A 19808-nucleotide genomic window follows, 5' to 3' on the forward strand; every position below is an offset into this window, starting at 1 on the left:
GAAATGCACTACAAAAAAATATCCAAATTAGGTACGAATCACCAAAAATACACCATTAGATATGAATAAAAGCATAATACAGTGTTCGGAAATACACCATTAGAGATGGTGAGCTATATGATGTATTTTTTTTAGTGTGTTGTGTATTTTTGGTGTATTTTTACAATTTATTGTTGTGTGTTTCCTTTACACTGTTGGTGTCTTTCATTAATCCTGTTGGTGTATTCTGAAAACGGTTGTACGGCTGCACGGGAGGATGCGACCGCTCTTGAGCAATTTCCTATATATATATATATATATATATAGTGAAAGGTTCCCGTGCGGTTGAATGTTTCCCGTGCGGATATGCGGTGGATTAATGTGCGTGAGTGTTGTGCTTAATGTGCCTGAGATTTGTGCTTAATGTGCGTAATATTAATATGCGTGAGTTTTGTACTTAATGTGCCTGAGTATTGTGTTTAATGTGCGTGAGATTTGTGCTTAATGTGCGTTAGTATTTCAGAATTACGAGCTTAGAAGGAAGCAGAACAGAAACTCACTCACATTAACACCCAAGCTTCTTGTTACTTCTTCCTTCAATTTGGCCATGGATTCTGAATTATCAGCTACCTTCAGTGCAGTTGAATGTTTATATATATGACGCACGCACAGCAAAATTTGCACACCAGCTAAGTGTGGGTTTCTGTTGTATTATTCCCATAATTCTTAACCACCATAGTCTGCCTCCGCATCATTATCATCAGGGAGGGGGCAATGGCTACTGGGGATGGGGAAGAAGCTGACATCCATATTTTCTGCTGCATTTTACACATTCACGTACACTAAGTACAACACTCACGCACATTATTGTATGAGCTATATTTTATTCTTTTATTTTCCACAGACACTAGTTTTTTTTTTTTGAAAATCCACAGACACTAGTTTAATTATAATAATGTTAAATTATTGTTTTAATTACACTTTACGTTCATATGACAATATATGTTATTGTATGTTTCTTAATTTTAATTTCATTTTCCACACACTGATTTCATTTTACTAAATTAAAGTATCATTTTAATTATACTATAGTTTCTTTTGATAATACGTTGTTAAATAAATTCTGTATTTTAATTTTATTTTTTCACACATTAATTTCATTTGAACAACACTAAAGTATCATTTTAAATTTTAAATCTAGTACAATTTCATTTGAGAATCATGAACATCATGGTTCACATAGCACCGACTATGGTCCATTGTATAACAACCGCTCCAGTCCCGGCCTTCATAATCCGCGGGCTTCAGATTTTCAAAACTTCGATCTCCATTCTACAAGCTCTAGAGTTCTAGATATCGAGTTCAGATGAATCGAAGGAAGACGATGGTGCGAAGGTCCATAACCGACGACGCACAACCGTCTAACGTCCAAGGCTCTTCAGGCGGCGGCTTCGCTCGACGCCGCGACTCCGACTACCGATATGGTATTCCGTTCACTTTGGATCCTAATTTCAACCGGAGTGTTATTTTGCGCGCCTTTATTCATAGTTTTCCTGCAGCTCAAAAAATCTAAATCAATGGTTAATTAATTCGTGGTCACGATAAAATGCAATTCTCAGATGCTTTCGCATTTGATCTGGTGTTCACATTATGAGCATAGTCTGTACTGCATATACGAAGGAATCAATACGTGTTTGACTGTTTGATAATACGGAGAAGATAGCTCAAATGGTTAGGGTTCGTCCCTAAACCCGTAGCCCGTAGGTAGTCTGAAACTTCTTACCAGGCTCCCAGGACCATGCTTGTCATTTTCTAGAATCTAGATTTACAAGCTAAGCTGCAATGCAGTTTTTCCAATGAGGGGAGTTCGCTAGATGATCATATGTGCACCGAAATTCTAGCTAGCAATGGTGTATATAATTTAAGCCATTTCATGGATTACGTGGTATTTCTCTCTATGTGTATATTGATAAAATGAATGATAGCACAACTGAATTATACATTGGTAACCTCTGGAACTGGAATGCTATGAAATAATGGTAGTCCTAGTATAAATTATATTGATAGTGTCGGGCCAATCATCCAAAATACCAACAGAGTTAATGATTTCTAGGGAATTTACTCATTACTCTATATATTGAACATGTATTCCTTTACTTTTACTTCTTCGTTTTCCCTTAGTGCAAATGTGTTGTTTCTGGTGCTTTTCTTATTTTATGGGTAGCTAGCTCCTTGCACAGCTATTGGATTGGTGCTGCTCTTGATTAGATGTAAATTATTGCTTTTCTAATCATATGTTGCAATGTTATAGTAACTACATTCTCATTTTTTTCTGTTAGTCAAAAGCAAGGCAAAAAGAGTGAGATTTGCAGATGTTAACAGAGCTCCTTTATCAAACAACATATCAGATGATTCTTCAACAGGATTTGAAGCAACCAGGGATCCCCAATCTTGTAAATATTACTGTTTATTTATTTATTTATTTATTTATTTATATGATCCATTGTAGTCCTCAATTCTCTTATAGCACCAGTTGGTTGTAGTTATATTGGTCCTAATCCATGAATGGTAATACTAGTGCAGCTGGTATCCCCAAAACTTCAGAGTATGCTTTCTTTAAGAAAGTGATGGAGGGTGCCATTCAGCGTAATCAACATTCTCTGAATAAAGAAAGTGAACAGAAATTGAAGGATGGCAGGCATTGTTATCCAAATATTCTACATAAAGAGAAGGAAAAACTGAAGAAGTGTAAAACTAATGATTACACTAGCAGTATGTTCTCCTTTCTATTTGTAACTAATCCTGTTTGTTTTTCACTTCATCCACAATGCATAAACAATAAGTGTAATATATACCCTAAAAATAAGGTGCCATTGAAGGTTTTTTTTTAATGAACAATTGAACTGCTCAAGGTTTTAAAATCTGACTTTCTTGATTCTTTATTTATAAATTGAAAGAGGCCTTGAGAAAATCCAACATGCTGAATTGCCATATTGGAGACATCAACTTGTCAGTTCAATCAGAAAAAGTAAGCCTTAATAACCAGTGCCCATTTGTCTCGCCTGAAAATGGAAGATGCAAGAGCCCAGGTGAGGTGGGAATAATAATCAATGCTCTTATCAGTAATTTACATTCCTTCACCTCTTCTAATGTTTTTAATTTTATTATGATTTACTAATAATTTGTAATAATGCAGGCATGTCCAGTAGGCCCAGAATTTCACATCCTAAGAATGTCACAACACTAGATCAAAATTTGCAGTTATCACCACAAGTTGCTCTAAAATTTTCAGGTTCAAACTGTAATTATGCATTTGATGCTCTTCTTAGGTCTTCTGTATGCTTTGCAAGGATTACTGACTTCAAATTGAGCATTAGATAGCCACTGCTTGGCGAGTGAAGTTTTTTCTGCAAAGAGACAGAAATTACGTCTGTGGGCAGAAACGGCTTTATCTGGCACTGAGAACTTCAGTTCCAAGGGGTCAGCAAATCATTTTTTTCAATTCTAGTATAATGGCAAATGGGTGCTGCTAAATGGTCCATTTTGCATTTTCCAATGATAAATATACTAATTCGTTTAAGATTTCCTCCAGGTATGATATGGTGACTTTGCTCCTTAGCCGTCTTTCCCCAGGTCTCAATGAGAACAAAGTATGATTTGCATTTGCCATTGCAGAAAGTGCATTACCATTTGACTGTTCTTGATTTTGTGCTGATACTTGATTTTGACATTGTTGTCAGGGTTCAAAGCACAAAGACAATACCGGCTGCTCACCTGTTCTAACAGAGTCAGATCCATCAGAGATGAGGCACCATCAAAGTTACAGGATAGACTTAACTGAACCAGAATATGAAACATGCCAAAGTAGTGAACTTCCCAGTTGGTCTATTGGGACAATAGAGATATTCCCTGTGGATTGCCCTGCCTTTGCTTCTGACAATTGTTTCACCAAATACAATGCAAATACTGTTTCACACAATGAAATGGTGGATAATAGTCATGGTTCAAAAAGTGAAACAACTAAAAGATTGTTGAAACACATTGATTCACCTGTGCACTTATTGTTTGGGAGATCTGGATTTACTGATCGGTATCATCTTATGGAACCAGATAGCTTTTATTCTCTGGATGAATCTCCAAAAAGGGAACCTCAAACCTTGTTACTGGATTGGGATTTTGACAACGAGAAAGATGAACCTGAAATAACATTAGATGTTGAGTGCTGTGAGGACAAAATCAATTCACCAATCGCAACACTGCGGGATTCTGATTTCCACAAGAGCATAGACACTGGGCACAATACAATGACATTGTGTTCAAGAAGGGAACCTCAAGCCCTGTTGCTGGATTGGGATTTTGATAAGGAGAGAGATGAACCTGAAATAGCAATAAATGCTGATTACTGTGAGGACAAAATGGATTTGCAAATTGTAACACTGAGGGATGCTGATCTCCAAAAGAGCATGGAGACTGGGCACAATACAATGGCATTGTGTTCAAGAAGGGAACATCACGCCTTGTTGCTGGATTGGGATTTTGATGAGAGGGACAAACCTGAAATAGCAATAAATGCTGACTGCTGTGAGGACAAAATGGATTTGCAAATTGTAACATTGAGGGATGCTGATCTCCACAAGAGCATAGACACCGGGCACAATACAATGGCATTGTGTTCATCATCCTTGTTTTCTGACCATTCTCCACATTTATGCGTGTTGCCAGATTTCCATTCAACCAGTTTGCAAGAGGAACTATATACCAGGGATTTTGGAAGGAATCTTCAGTATAATGAATATGCAATCACAGACCCAGACTGCTTATCCGCAGAATATCTTGATCCTGAAGAATATGGTTATAGTGGCAATGCCATTTCCTATTTTCTAGATTATCCTTGGGATGGTCCAGTCCAGGTTTTCAGTGAGAAGTGTCATCTAAATTCTAATGCTTTCCTTTTGCCTATGGCACCGAACAATTCAGAATGGAACAGCTTACTAGCAACTGGTTTCTCCCGGCGAAATCATTCTAGTCAACATTCTTATAGAAGTGCATATACTAAGTTGGAGGAAGCATGGAACTTAGGCAGTTCAAATTCAACAGTAGTTGATTTTCGAGGAGAAGCATTTGACTTTTATGAGCAGCCAATTTGTAACTTTCAAACATCTTTTAACAGAATGCTTGGATGTCCTTTGTTGCTTAAGGACTCAATCTGTGCTAGATCAGAAGAAGGAACATATCTTGGCTCTTCTAATGAATGAGAGCGTAGCTGAAGATTCAGGTGCACTTCTTGCCCCCTACATTTGGTTAAGTAAATACATGTATGTACATTGTTGCCTCTTAGCCCTTTAAGTTGTGTGTTTCTTCCATCCGTTTCTGTATTTTGGTCAGCATATTTTTAGTATCAATAAATTTAGATAAATGAACAAGCTAATAATTCTGTGAGGAATAGTTTAGTCTAAACAACATACAAGCGTAATTTCTTTAGCCTCATAAAGAGACTTATGCGTTCTCCTCCATCGTAAGATCCCATTTAGTGACATTTACTTCATACTCTTGTATACTACTTTGCTTATGATACAATACAGACCCTGGGCTGCCAATCTGCTAAAATCAATTTAGTTATCTTATTTCCTAGTTTATTAGTAGTTGTCTTTTTCACTTTAAGTAACCGTATTTTAGAATATATATTGTTTCCTTGTGTCTTAAGCTTTTAACTCCTATATATAGGGAGAATATTAGATTGTCTTAGTGAGTTGGAAATTGAATAAAATCAAAAGGAAGTTTCTTCCTCCAACTTCTCCTCTCTCATACTATCATCAGCCCCCATAGGTAAACCATCTTCTTCTATTAGCCATAGACCCGTGACGTGTAGTCAAACTACTGAAACATATCAGCTTAGCACAGCCAGGGTTGAACATTTATACTAGTTTTCTGAATACCTTAATTATCTTTCCTGCCCCTCATTTCTCCAGCCTTCTTTGAATACTTCAATTGCAAAATAATATCTAAAATTTCTCAGCTAATAGCTCCATAAATTCAAAGTGTACATTGATTTTCCTACTTTCCCGCCAAGACTTTAGAAAATAAATCATCTCCCTGAACCTAAGGGCACATTTGCAGTCGTCTGTGACTAAATGTCAGACTTGCAATTTGTTTCTTTCAGTTACTTCCACAAGTATACAAGAAAGAATTTCTAAATAATCATTTCATTTTTTTGTTTTGGATAAGGCTTGAATCAGGGAAGCGTGGAATCAAGTTATTAGGTGTCCTTTAGTAGGCTTTACTCTGCTGGAATAATAATTGCCTTAGTCTATTCCCTTGGTCCACTCCTTGGTTCAAAATTTTAGTTCTTGAGCCCCTTGATGTTGGATCCAAGTCCATCATTGTCCTAAAATTCTTATCCCTAAGGTATATGAAGCAGCGGTCACTTAAATCTAAAATGTCTTTAATGCACCCACATTAGCTTTGGGATGAGGTAAACCAGGACCACCTAACACCCATGTGGTGGGGGTGGAAGAGGAAAGACGATGGTAACAGTGACCAAAATCAGGGATTTGTCAATTCCTGTTTTCTAAGTATTCACATTTGTCCAATGAATTAGTGTTTTAACTATTATATATATGAGAGTGAGAAACATGCTTTAGGAGAAAGCAGCCATAATTTTGGTGTTGATCAAAAGTCAACAGCCAAATGTAAATTATTTTCTAAGTGTCCATTATTCATCACGCGACAACAGGAGGGTGTATTTTTTTAAAAGACCACACCGCTCTTTCCTGACCCAATGTGGACAAGAGATGTGACACCATATCTGGCACTGCCCTACACGGACTCCAGACTCTATGGTCCCCCCAACCCCCACCCTTCCCCACCCACCATAACTCTGGGTTGGCCAAAATATTAGTCCTTTTTTGTCATTTGCCGTTGCTAGAATCAATTGGTGCTTGTTTGATCCTTTTAAAGAAATAAATTTTTATGGAAAGTTTAGGTTTTTTTTTTAATTAATAAATTACCAACCAGTAGCTTAGTGGTTGGTAAGTCAATTAATCTCAGTAATTGAATATTGAATGTTATATGTAAAAAAAAAGAAGGTGTTTTTATTTAGCTTTATTTTTATTTTTATTGTTAGCATTTTTGGTATATGGAAATTTAGGTAAAGTGACATTACTTCAAAATTTAAAAATATACGTGTTATATTTTTATGTGAGAAGTATGGAACGTACTCATATGAATAATTCATTTAGAATGATCAATGGTTAAAAAATAAGAAGAAAAAAGAAGAGCATGATCAATTTTATAAATATTATAAACTTTTAAAGTTTACAACATTTATGAAATTGACCCACATTTTTTTAAATTTTTCTTATTTTTCAACTGTTAGATATACTAAATTATTAGTTTGCACTTATTCACATTTTTTATAAGAAGCCTAGTTCTCATGAGAGAGGCAGACTATATATATATATATATATATATATATATATATATAAAAGTTCCAATTACTATTTTTCTCTACTTTTAATTTTTTTACGATGCTTAAACTCTTAATGTTGACACTTTGTTGACGCATATAATGAAAATATCTTTCCATTGTTTGTCACATTAAGGAATGAAAGTGATGAAGTATAAATTGAGAGTATGTATCGTAATTTAATACTTATCAGTACTATGAGTAGAGAGTAGTCTACTACACATTCTCTCAATTTTTATTCCCTCACTTTTATTTTTTGATTTTCGGAGCAATGATAATGTATTTTCATTGTATAGGTTTAAAAAAATGCTTACGTTGAGAGTTTAAGTGTAGACTATAAAGTAAAAATTAAAAGTAGAGAATGAGAGTCTATGTAATATTCTTTTTATGAATTGATTCCAACAACGTAGTATGGAGTACTATTTTGACTGGAGGGGAAAAGAATAACAGAGAAATTTATTGCAAAGAGAAAAAAAAAAATCACAGTTCATGTGTTTTCTTCCTGAACAGAGCCAACCCTATGTTGTCTGCCTGATTATACTGTCGTAAAGCATAGATTATGTGGTCGTTTTTGGATCCTTAGTCCTTCACCTCATGTGATCTTCACACCTGCAAAATCGTCTGTCATGATTCAGCTGCTTTCTTGATCCCAAACAAATTTTCTTCACCATGGAGTATATATGCCATATATCTGATACTGTTATAGTTTGACTAGTTGGGCAGTGGAGAAATTTGGATCAGTGTAATGTTGTGTCATTTTCTGTGCACAGATGAATCAATGGTGCTTAGTGACCTTAATGATGATGTTACAAGAAAAGAAAACACGTCCATTATATAATTAAATACAATAATTATAATGATTCAGGTAGGTCCCACTCCAGATTTAACTGTCTAATTTTCTTTGTGTTTTTGTCCTCAGTTGCTTGTTTGTTTTAATCTAACCCAAATTAGTTCCAATTACATGATTATAGATCCTGATGCCATGTTAATGAGGATTGCTCAAATTACGGGAATCCCCCATCATGCTTATGAGTCTCATAACTGTTTAAACTAGACTTGGTTAATTAATAATCTCCCATCATTATTTTATGGACCATGACATACATATTCATTTTTAGTATAATGTGAATTTATTTTTACTGTATTACATATTTATTTTTAGTATGATCATTATATTTTGATACATGTTTATTTTTAATGTACTATAAATTCATCTTTAGTATACTACCTAAAAATAAATTTATAACACGCAAAATGAACTTATTATTAGTGATTCATTTTACAATGTGGATCATGATGTAGTGTATAATTTGTCAATAATCTCACAACTATAAAAATAATTCAGATTTGACATGGATAGCACTTGCAAAGTTTAACTCTTATTCAGAAAAGGTCTAGCTTAAAGTTCTTTAACATAGTGCATAGTAGAATTTTTGACTTTGCTGTTACATTAGCAATCTGCATACCGAATGTCCAAACTACTTAGATTCTTGGTTAGTAATCTTTGAATAAACATCTATATGATTAATTAGCATACCATTATTGCAATTCGCAACATGGTAAGCTATCACTTACATAGTTCAATTTTTTATGAGTACCGTATTATCATTGTAAGCGGTAAAAATGATGCCCTTAATACAGACAAAAGATTACTGTTTGTAACCACTTGAACCTAATTGAGCAAAATCAGAGGAGCTGATACCATGCCTAAATCGGGTAGCAGTCCCTTTCACTCCCAGTGCTCTCCCCTTCTATAAGCCACTAGATAGTTGAAGCTGATTTCTAATATGGCCCATTGAAGATTTTGTAAAATTCTGATTATAGACCACTATTCCTTTTTTTTTTTTAAATACTTTTTCCTCACTTCCAGATTAATAATTTTTCATATGGAAATTAATAAATGTACAGATTAGATAATGAGTTATAATTATTCTCTTCTTTATGATACGTGATATTTTCTTTAGTGGTTTAAAGTTACACCTCTTTGCTGATTTTGCTTGTTCGAAATGGTTTAGATATTTGTTTTTTTTTTTTTTTTAATTGTCTTTCTTTCTTTGCACCAAAAAGAAAAATCTATGGATTTCAATGGATTGGTCCCCATGATAAAGAAATACAAGGTGGATTTGGTTAGATCTTGAATTGCACCGTCATGTTATAGTCAATTTTTATACATGGACTTAGGTTTATATTACATTGTGAATTCTGATACAAAAATTATATATCTTCAGTTAACACATTTTGTACCTACAATTAACAGTTTCTGTACATGTAAACAAATAATTTGATAATTGTTGACACATAATATGATAGCTACAGTTACATAAACTATCAACTGCAGGTACAGAATGTGTCAATAATAGAATTGATAATTGTTGACACATAATATGATAGCTACAGGTACAAAAACTATCAACATGTACAGAATGCGTCAACTATAAATATAGAATCTGAAGGTTATTTTTGGATCAGGGCTTACAATGCAAGGTAGACTCTAGTGCATGATATAATTTGCATGTTATATTATAACCAGGACTTTTATCAATCAATTGGGTATCATTTTTTATATGTTAAATAAATTATTGATATTTGCTACCAACATTTTCATTATTGGTAACTTGTAAATTATGATATGATGATCTGCAAGTACCCTTTTTACAGGATCTTCTCTTCGAAGCTCCAAAAAATATGTAAGCCATGAAAATTATGGTACGAAGGAGTCAAACTTGGGGAGGTGTGCAATCAAAAGATGCTCACCAGCGCACAGGAATATCGTGCACAAATGAGGTACAATTTGATATGTGAACCGTGTAGCTAAAAGTCAGCAAGAAATTTCATTTTCAAATTCTCTTTGATTTGTTTCGTTCTAGGTCGGATTTTAATTACTCCGTATATAAGATAGGTGCACCAAATATAATAAATGCTTTAAAAAAAATCAAACATACTCCGTGGTGAACATGTGGCATTTTTAATCAATTAATCTCTTTAATCATTCACTTACTCATTTGCATAATCATCAAATATGTGTTTCATCGTAATTTTTATTGATCTTAATTAGTCTTAATATGTTTTTCTTGATTAACTTCAGTTTCAACTCATGTTTAATGTGTTTGATGTTCCTTCACTCTATTTCATTCCCAATTCCCTATCCTCCATAATTCTATGTTTATCCACTAATTCTGATTTTATACTAAGTTTATTGTGTTGAACAAAAATCTATAGATTTTCAAAAGAAATAAATCTGATGAAATGATCCATTGTAAGAGCGTTTCTAGTGAGAAAAAAAAAATGAAGTTATTTGTACCAAAAGGATGTTGTTGGGCATAAGTTAATGACTACCTTAGTATTTTGTTTGTTTGTTTGTTTCTTTTTTTTTAATCACTTTCCTTTTTTGTTCTTTAAATTACTTTCTTTTTTTTTGTTCTTTAAATATGTAGGTGAATTAATTAATACAAACTCTAACATTGTAAATAACTTTGTGATTGAGTTGTATGTACTTGTTACCTTAGGTAATGAGGTGTCCTTGCATCAATGGCTAGTGTTTAAAAAAGAAAGTACGATACAAGGTAGTTTGAGCATTAGGTATGGGCAAATAAATATAGAAACTTAATTCAAAATATTAGGTTAAATCATAAATTCATCCATAGACTTTAGTTACAATTTATTGAACTATAGTCCAATATCATTGTCAAGTACTTTTATATATATATATATATATATATATATATATATATATATATATATATATATATATATATATATATATATATATATATATTATGCGCTCAGCTGACACATGCACTAATCAGTTAGGCGCGGTAGTTTCCCCCTATGCACAAGTAGCGTGTCTTTTTGTAAATATTTTCTTTAATTGTGAGTCCCACAAAAAATTATATTTACAAAAATAAAAATCCATTAAAAACTCATCCCTCCATTAGCAAAAAACTCACCCCTCATGTTTTTGTTATGAAAAAACTCATCCAAAAATAAAAAATGTGGTTGCTCTTAGTTGGCCTGATGCTTTTGTTCTTATTTATAATAGTTGACATTCTTGTTATTTAACATTTTAAAATTTTTTTTGTTTATTAATATTAGTTTTTAATAAAAAAAAAATTATAAATAGAATATACTACATATACACTCTTGCTTTTTACTCTTTTTTATTTCATGCTGACATAACACATTGATTCATTACAAAAGTGAGTCATAATTTTTATTTATTTTTCTATAATAAAATTAAGATACGTGTTAAGAATTTTATTCACTGATTTTGTACAAGAAAAACATCTGTACAATTGTCCTTCACACACATTCTAATGTAGCAAAATATCATATTAGAATTATGTAATAAATACCCAAATATACAATTATCACATGATTCACATCTCAAACATGCAACTTTAACGTTAAAAATGGTTTTCAAAAAAAAAAAAAAAAGTTAAAAAGTGAATGTCTATGAATGATAAACATACGAGTGCATAACATGGTCCTTAATTGTAAATATGTGTAAATGTGGTAAGATGTGAATGGAATGGAACGCGGGCGGTTAAAGAGGGAGCAAGTGGGATGGTAGGTAGAGTAGGGGCCCACATGTTAGCTGAAGTTTTGCCAATTTCTTCTTGCTGTGGATTACGAAACTTTGTGTACGTGCGTTTTTGTTTTGATTCCTGCAAAAGTGTCGAAACAATGCCGCATTACACAACAAAGTGACTTTTAACCGATCACTGATAAGGCCTTGTATCACCCACCGGACAATTAGCCCATCACACGCCAGGTTGTATTAGGTGCACTTTTATCTGTATACGGAGTATAATTTATCTATATGCCCAATTTGCTCGGTGTTAACTCACTGGTTCAGTAGACAGTATTTAAAAAAAGATACTCCGTATTAATGTTCGAATTTCGGCAGCGGCAGTGTAAGGATTATGTCTAAAGTGAACAGATTCATTGTGCGCACCGACATTTAGTCACTATGATTCAGATCATAGTGTGGAGAGTCATTAAGATTGGGGATTCAACATTTTGGATTAATTTATTTGAATTTGAAGTCTATTAAATCACAATAACAAAAAGTTATAAGTAACTAAAACTGTTTACAGTTTTTACTTTTTTTTTCTATATTTATTGAACCATATTTAAAATCATTTAATGATGTCGTATGACATTATTATCTAATACGCTCTAAAACTAAAAATAAAAAGATAGTGTCTTAATTAAATCTCTTTTTACTCTTGTAATTTTTATTTTCAGTGAAATAAAAATTTGTAGTTAGTATCTGATAGTGTACGTTAAGTAAACCCTGCTCTTGTATTGCTTTTAAATAACACAGAATACGTTAATTGCACTAGAAAGATAATGTGTAATGGACACTATCAATTTGGTGTTGATAACAATCGAATTTGTTAATTTCTTGTACTATAATCATACTACACCTACTCGGTCTACCCTTTTAAGACTTCTCGTAATTTTTTTGGCATACAACATTGAGTATCCACAACCTCTAACCTTATTAACAGTTTCTTTATCAACTGTTTTAAGTTGATATATTTATATTTTTGTAATTTATTACTCCACGAAAATATTACTCCATAGCGTACGTACACATATATAAGAGAGAAAAGAAATATGTGAGTAATGTAACATTCACCAAATACTAAAGAAATTTTGTTAGGTATGTTGTGTGTGTGTGTCTGTATCTTTATATCAAATCTTGGGTAGACTAATAGCAATTGACAATTCTTCATGAGCCATAATGCATTATTAAATGATTCCCTGAATTATGAAAAGTAAGAATAAATCATTCCAATGATGATTGAGATTAGGAACATATTAAAAAATACCCATTATCCAATTTGTTCCATATAATTATACAACTATACAAAATTAAAAATTTATAGAATACCATTCAACATTGGTGTTGATAATAATATCATATACAACTAAATATTTTTTTCGTATTGCATAAGGTATTGTCGATATCATATTAGTACCTAATAATATAATCCAATTATCTTAACATGTATATCATTTTATTATACATATATTGTTAATATGGTAGAAAAGCTCATAAAAAGTTTGTTTGTTTGTTTGTTTATTATTTTATTTTTTTTCAAAGACTAATACTGAATAGTTATTTGTTCATGAGATGTGAATAAGATAGTGTGAATCTCTTTCAACTTAATCAAAGGTATCATGTTTGAACATGAGAATGTAACTACTCACCCTTTGAAGTCTTACTCAACACAAACATAATTTGTTTCAGTGTATGGAATCCTAGTGTACTCTGACTTAGAAAATCAAATAGGACACGAATATAATTAGTCTTGATATGTGAGGTTTGTACAAGAAAAAAGCTCATAAGTTATTTGGAATCAAACTACTATAAAATTTTTCACAAAAAAAAAAAAAAAAAAAAGGTGACTGCAATACCATTTCAATAAAATAAATAAATGTATATCATAATAAAGTATAATATTTTTCAATACATAAAATAATTTAAATATTTTTAATCCACATAAAAATACAATAAAGGAGGGGGGAGGGGGCGTTACGTTACTGAAACGAAAAACTGAACAGCATAACGCCGGTGGGATACCCATTCTATAATTGCAAGATAATGACAGATAATAGCAAGCTCATAATAGTTATTGTAAACAGACGTTGTCCACAGGTGGACTAATATTTTATAAAATTATGAAAGTTGGGGCTCGAGCAGAATTATCAGAAACTGAAAGGATGTCGCGGAGAAAAAACAATCATCTTGGAGTGTATTTATTGAAGAATCTATATTTTTTTATTTATTTTTATTTCATATTTATTTATAGAAAAACTTCACTTCATTTTGGCTTCTCTCTCAAAAGTCCCATAAATAAATTGGAATAAATAATAGTCCGACATATAGTCGGTGGACAGCTGACGATGAAAGCTCTATTCCGGCACCGGTAATCGGAGAATCTCCGGCGACATTCCCTCCGGAAAGCGGTTTCCCTGCGACTCGGTTCTCGGCTCCGGCGACACTCTCGGCCTCCGCTCGTTTTCTCTCACTGCGAGTATCTACTTTCTCTATCTAAACCTTACGCGCTTCCGGCTGTGTCCGGCTTGCGGAATCTTCGGCTGCGGCATTGTCAGAGCTTCGCATTGCTTCGACACTGTAAAGCTTCTAACAGTACTTTCAGTAGCGTTGCTCATTTATGCTTTTCTGGTTTCCCTTTCGATCTCGCCTTTCGGAGGCAAATCGAATCTGATTTTCGATACTCCCCCCCACCTTTTTTTTTTTCCTTGGATTATTCTTTTTTTTTTTTTTTTTTTTCTGCTCAAATTTCAGCTTTTTACCAGAGTAATTTTTGTGTTGAGATTCTAACATTTAGCTCTTATTTCTACTGCTATGATTTTGTTTACAATATAATCATTTCTACTGCTCAAAAACGCATGTTAAGCAATTTTTTATTTTTTATTTTTTTGGAGATATTGAGTATATTTAGTTAAATATTTGTAATTGGACCGTTACAATTAGTTTTTTTTTTTTTTTTCCCCCACGTTATGTTCCTTCTCTTTGTTTGCACTTGGGAGTTCTTTATGCTTTTCTGGGAATAGTTGATGTGAAGTTCGTGAAAATTTACAGTGAATGGTAAATTCTGGGGGGTATTTCTTGCATAAACCATGGAATCTGTTTTCTTCTGCAGATCTAGTCGATTCATTATTTCATTTCTTCTTTTTTGTCCTCTCCGATTTGCTTCTGATTGTGTATAAAGATATTACTCTCTTTTAATTGCCCAAATGTCATATTTTTGGATTCTAGCTTAGTAAATCAGGACTTCTGTAATGGAGCCATGGAGGTGTAAATATATGCAAGGTTTTATTTTTTGCTCTATTTTAGTCGGTAGATTTTGGTCGAAACTGTAGTAGATTCCTATTTCTCTTTTGTTTACCTCCATGTTCCATAGCCAGTTAGCCACTACTATTTTTACTGGTTTTTCATATCTTAAAGTGCAAAGCCTGCCCCTTTCTGGATATGGAGATAGGAAGTAGCAAATTGAGATTAGTCATTTAGGCCAAGTATTCTTTTGCAATGAGATTTACTCTTTTAAATGTTATTATATTTCAGCTGAGATGTATGCTGTTCAGAATGGCAAAAATCGCGGTCTTGAGAAACCAATTCCAGGATGTTTGGGAAGAATGGTAAACCTTTTTGACTTGAATGGCGGTGTTGCAGGGAACAGGTTGCTCACAGATAAACCTCATAGAGATGGTGAATCCTATTTTCATATTTCTCTTCTTTGACAATTGATATGTTGCATCTGTTATTTTAGTTTCCTAAGTGAGGATTGCTTGCAACTAGTAATAATTACTTCTCCAAAAGGAGTCGTAATTATCCCCAGAGTTCATAGTTGTCCTGTAGGCTTATTCTTTGACAGTGTGATTGAACTGACAAGCTGTAGCATAAAGTATGAAATGCTAAAAGAACTGCATTATGCAGAAACGGCTTCTTTTCCTAGGCTTGTTGAACTCATTTGTATGTAATTGATTTTAAAGGTTCCCTCTCGAGGAGCCAATCAGATGTGGCAAGGATGTCTCCAAGTGAGGATCAAATTGAGGATAAAGAGGTATATCTTTCAGTTTGGTGATCAAGAATAAGCAGCATGGGGTTTTTCAGAGCTCATCTTTAATACTGGTTTATATTTCTTTGAAATGGTACGTGCAGATTGTGTCTGAATTGAGGAGAAATAATTCAAAAATGAAAGCAAATGGAACACCAATGAAGATGCTTATAGCAGAAGAGATGTCCAAAGACATGGCCTCCAAGCATAATCCACCTAGTGTTGTAGCCAAATTAATGGGGCTTGACGGTTTTCCATCTCAGCTACCAGTTTCTACTGCTCAAAGAAATTATTCTGGAAGGAATGCACAAAGTGCTAAGGGTACACCTTTGAATAATTTCCACCACAGAAGTGGATCCTTAGACACGCAAATGGAGTGTGAGTTTTATCAATATCCAGAGCAGAATGAATGCAAAGATGTTTATGAGGTTTGGCAGAATCGACACGATATGAACTCCATGAGAAGTAAATCACCCCAGATGGGAAGATGTAATGAAACTTCAACCGACAAGGTGGCTTTTGTCCGTCAGAAGTTCATTGAAGCAAAATGCCTATCTCTAGATGAAAAATGTCATCACTCTAGGCAATTCCAAGATGCATTGGAAGTTTTGAGTTCAAACACCGATCTGGTCCTTAAATTTCTGCAAGAACCAAAGCCCATGTTATCTGAGCATATATATAATTTGCAGTCTATTCCTGCTCCTTCTGAGACCAAGCGGATAACTGTTCTTAAACCATCCAAGATGGTCGATAATTGCGAATTTATTGGAACGGGGAAGAATGAAAATGTGATGAAGAGAACCAACCAGGTCAGCCAAGTGAACAGAATAGATAAAACCCATCCAGATCTTTCTTCTCCTGCAGCTAGTTGGAAAACTGACACTAGTGTCACTCAACCAACTCGAATAGTAGTACTAAAACCAAGCACTGTGAAGTCTCATGAACTCAAAGCTTTGAGTTCCCCACCTTGCACATCACCAAGAGTATTACATGGAAACAAGTTTGTTGGTGTTCCCGAAGATAATGATGCTCAAGAATCAAGAGAAGTGGCAAAATCAATCACACAACAGATGCGTGAAAATTTAGCTGGGCATCGAAGGGATGAAACTTTGCTTTCTTCTTCAGTGTTCTCAAATGGATATATTGGTGATGAGAGTTCATTCAACAAGTCAGAAAATGAGTATGCAGCAATGAACCTCAGTGATTCAGAAGTCATGTCACCGATGTCTAGGCACTCGTGGGATTACATTAATAGGTTTAACAGTCCTTATTCTTGCTCCTCCTTGAGCCGTGCATCTTATTCTCCAGAATCATCTGTATCAAGAGAAGCAAAAAAACGACTTTCTGAAAGATGGGCCATGGTGACATCTCATCGAAGTCATCAAGAACAGAGACATCTCCGTAGAAGCTCTAGTACTCTAGGTGAGATGCTTGCTCTTTCTGATGCAAAGAAGCCAGGAACAGCTGAGGGGGAGGGCAAAAAAGGACCTAGGGACTTGAATTGTTGTCCAGTTGAGGATACAAACAAGAATGAAGGCATTGATAGTATGCCAAAGAATCTCGTGAGATCAAAATCTGTTCCTGTATCTTCTACAACATTTGCTTCCCACTTGAATTTGGACACTTCACAACCAGAGACAGCAATAACAGATGTTCCCAGAGAAAAAACAAAGGAAAGAAGCACAAAGTCATTGCTAAAGGGGAAAGTTTCGAGTTTGTTCTTCTCAAGGAACAAAAAACTCTGCAAACAAAAGCCTAGAACAGATGAATCTCATTCTGGTGGAAAGCTTTCACATTCTATTGCAAAAGTAGATAACAACAGAAGTGAATGCCTCAATGGCACAGGGCTTGATTGCTCATCACCTGATCTGCGTGAATCATCAGGTGAAGCAACTTCTCCGGATTTGGTTGAAAAGCAAGGCTTGGTTTCTTCAGAGGTAATTCAGCATATATTAGCAAGCCCATCTTCTATGTGGTTGACTTTTATTAATTGCTTTCCCAATTTTATTTTATTTTTAAATAATCCCATGCTTTCAAATAGACAACTTATTTCCACACTCCACCTATACTTTTCAAATTTATCCTATTTTTGTTCTTTCATGTTTTATTGTCTGTTTATTTTGCTTTCGCTATCAAAATTGAATTTTGCCAACAAAGGTAAATGGAGTTGGCATAACTTCTTTACAAATATTTAAAACTCAAAGAAAAAAAATTGTGATAAATTCTGCAGTTTGGACTGTCTTTGCCTTTTGGAAATCCGAGTGAGAACCACGATCAACCAAGTCCTGTATCAGTTTTGGAGACATCATTTGAGGAGGATGAACATTTGGCACAATTATCACTTGGGAATATCAAGGCAGACCGTCGTGGTAAAATTCTTTCTTCAGATTGCAGGAATTCTTCTGTTTCTTTTTAATATGTTTTCTGATTGCTTTATTCAAACAAACAGGGGGAGAGTTGCCTTTTCAGCCCATTAGGTCCAATCTAATAGACAAATCTCCTCCAATAGGATCAGTTGCCCGTACTCTATCATGGGATGATTCTTGTGTAGATACAGCCACGTCATCATATTCACTTAACCCACCAGTATCAATGCAAAGGACCGAGGAAGAAGAACGAGAATGGCTCTTCTTCATTCAGACCTTACTATCCATGGCTGGTCTCGACGAAGTACAATCTGATTCACTTTCATCGAGATGGCATTCCCCAGATAGCCCACTTGACCCATTACTAAGGGACAAGTACATCAATTTGAACGAGAAAGAAACAGTGCATGAAGCAAAGCGAAGGCAAAGGAGATCAACTAGAAAGCTCGTGTTTGATTGTGTCAATGCGGCACTGATCGACATAGACACTTGCCACAAAACCATTGCTTTCAGCGGTGCCCATAACACCATCCCAGATGGTTCTTCAATTATATCAGCGGACCGGGTTTGGGGAAGGATAAAGGAATGGTTTCCTAGCGCGGCGGGATGCCTCTCGGACGATGGCGTTGACGACAACAACCTGACCGAGAGGATGGTGAGACAGGAGGCGGTCGGGAAAGGGTGGCACGAATACTTGAGATTAGAAGCGGAAAGTATAGGAAAGGAAATCGAAGGAAAATTGTTGGAAGAGATTGTGCAGGATGCTGTGGTTGGATTGGCAGATACAATGTGAATGCACACCTCATCTTCTTCAGGTCTTCTCTAATGTATTATTTTCAACTCCATAACTCTTCTTTTGGCTTATTATTATTATTATTGTGTTTCACCAGAATGATGCTTCTGCTCACCTAAGTTTCTCTTTGGTTGCAAATTTTCTCTAGTTTTATTTAGAGTAACTTTTGGCCAGAGAGTAGAGACCCCAGACATGAGACCAAGTTGTGCAATGTGTTAATGTTAAACTCTACCTCAATATATGATAACTTTTTCTTTTTCCAAAAAAAAAAAGATTAATAAGTTTAATTCTTTTTTAACATGAGTAGGAATGGCCAATTTGTAGTAACCAATGAATATAAAAAATAAATAAAAAATTATTGTCATGTGAGATTGTGTAAAACGATTTTATTTAAAAAATAAATAATATATGTAACTTTATATTCATATTCAATGTAAAGATTAACAACTCTACCAAAAAAAAAAGTAAAGATTAACAAATGTCACTATTCTTATTACCATGTTTCGAGCTATGATATTACAAGAACCACCGACTAATTTATCAATCATTATTGTGTGGACCATATTTTTTATACTGTATAATAATGTATATTTAGTACAAAAATAATGTAT

At 34.2% G+C, this 19808-nt stretch overlaps 2 protein-coding genes across 5 annotated transcripts; both read left to right on the plus strand.

Moving 5' to 3' along the window:
- Positions 1-1292: 1292 nt before the first annotated feature.
- Positions 1293-10345, plus strand: LOC109161719. Its single transcript, XM_019310210.1, has 9 exons — positions 1293-1463; positions 2319-2432; positions 2563-2751; positions 2937-3068; positions 3176-3271; positions 3357-3459; positions 3572-3629; positions 3720-5254; positions 10103-10345. The coding sequence occupies exons 1-8, from the start codon at positions 1346-1348 to the stop codon at positions 5232-5234; spliced, it is 2325 nt and encodes a 774-aa protein (XP_019165755.1). The 5' UTR covers positions 1293-1345; the 3' UTR covers positions 5235-5254; positions 10103-10345.
- Positions 10346-14270: 3925 nt separating this feature from the next.
- Positions 14271-19335, plus strand: LOC109161751. Of its 4 annotated transcripts, XM_019310255.1 has the most exons (7): positions 14906-15184; positions 15244-15293; positions 15546-15689; positions 15974-16044; positions 16143-17975; positions 18269-18407; positions 18488-19335. In XM_019310255.1, the coding sequence occupies exons 2-7, from the start codon at positions 15263-15265 to the stop codon at positions 19195-19197; spliced, it is 2928 nt and encodes a 975-aa protein (XP_019165800.1). In that variant the 5' UTR covers positions 14906-15184; positions 15244-15262; the 3' UTR covers positions 19198-19335. The 4 variants fall into 4 exon arrangements, with proteins under 4 accessions (XP_019165815.1, XP_019165808.1, XP_019165800.1 ...); XM_019310270.1 differs by lacking the exons at positions 14906-15184; positions 15244-15293 and adding an exon at positions 14271-14606; XM_019310263.1 differs by lacking the exons at positions 14906-15184; positions 15244-15293 and adding an exon at positions 14271-14591.
- The last annotated feature ends 473 nt before the right edge of the window (positions 19336-19808 follow it).

This window comes from Ipomoea nil, unplaced genomic scaffold, assembly GCF_001879475.1.
Source record: "Ipomoea nil cultivar Tokyo-kokei standard unplaced genomic scaffold, Asagao_1.1 scaffold0302, whole genome shotgun sequence".
Taxonomy (NCBI): domain Eukaryota; kingdom Viridiplantae; phylum Streptophyta; class Magnoliopsida; order Solanales; family Convolvulaceae; genus Ipomoea; species Ipomoea nil.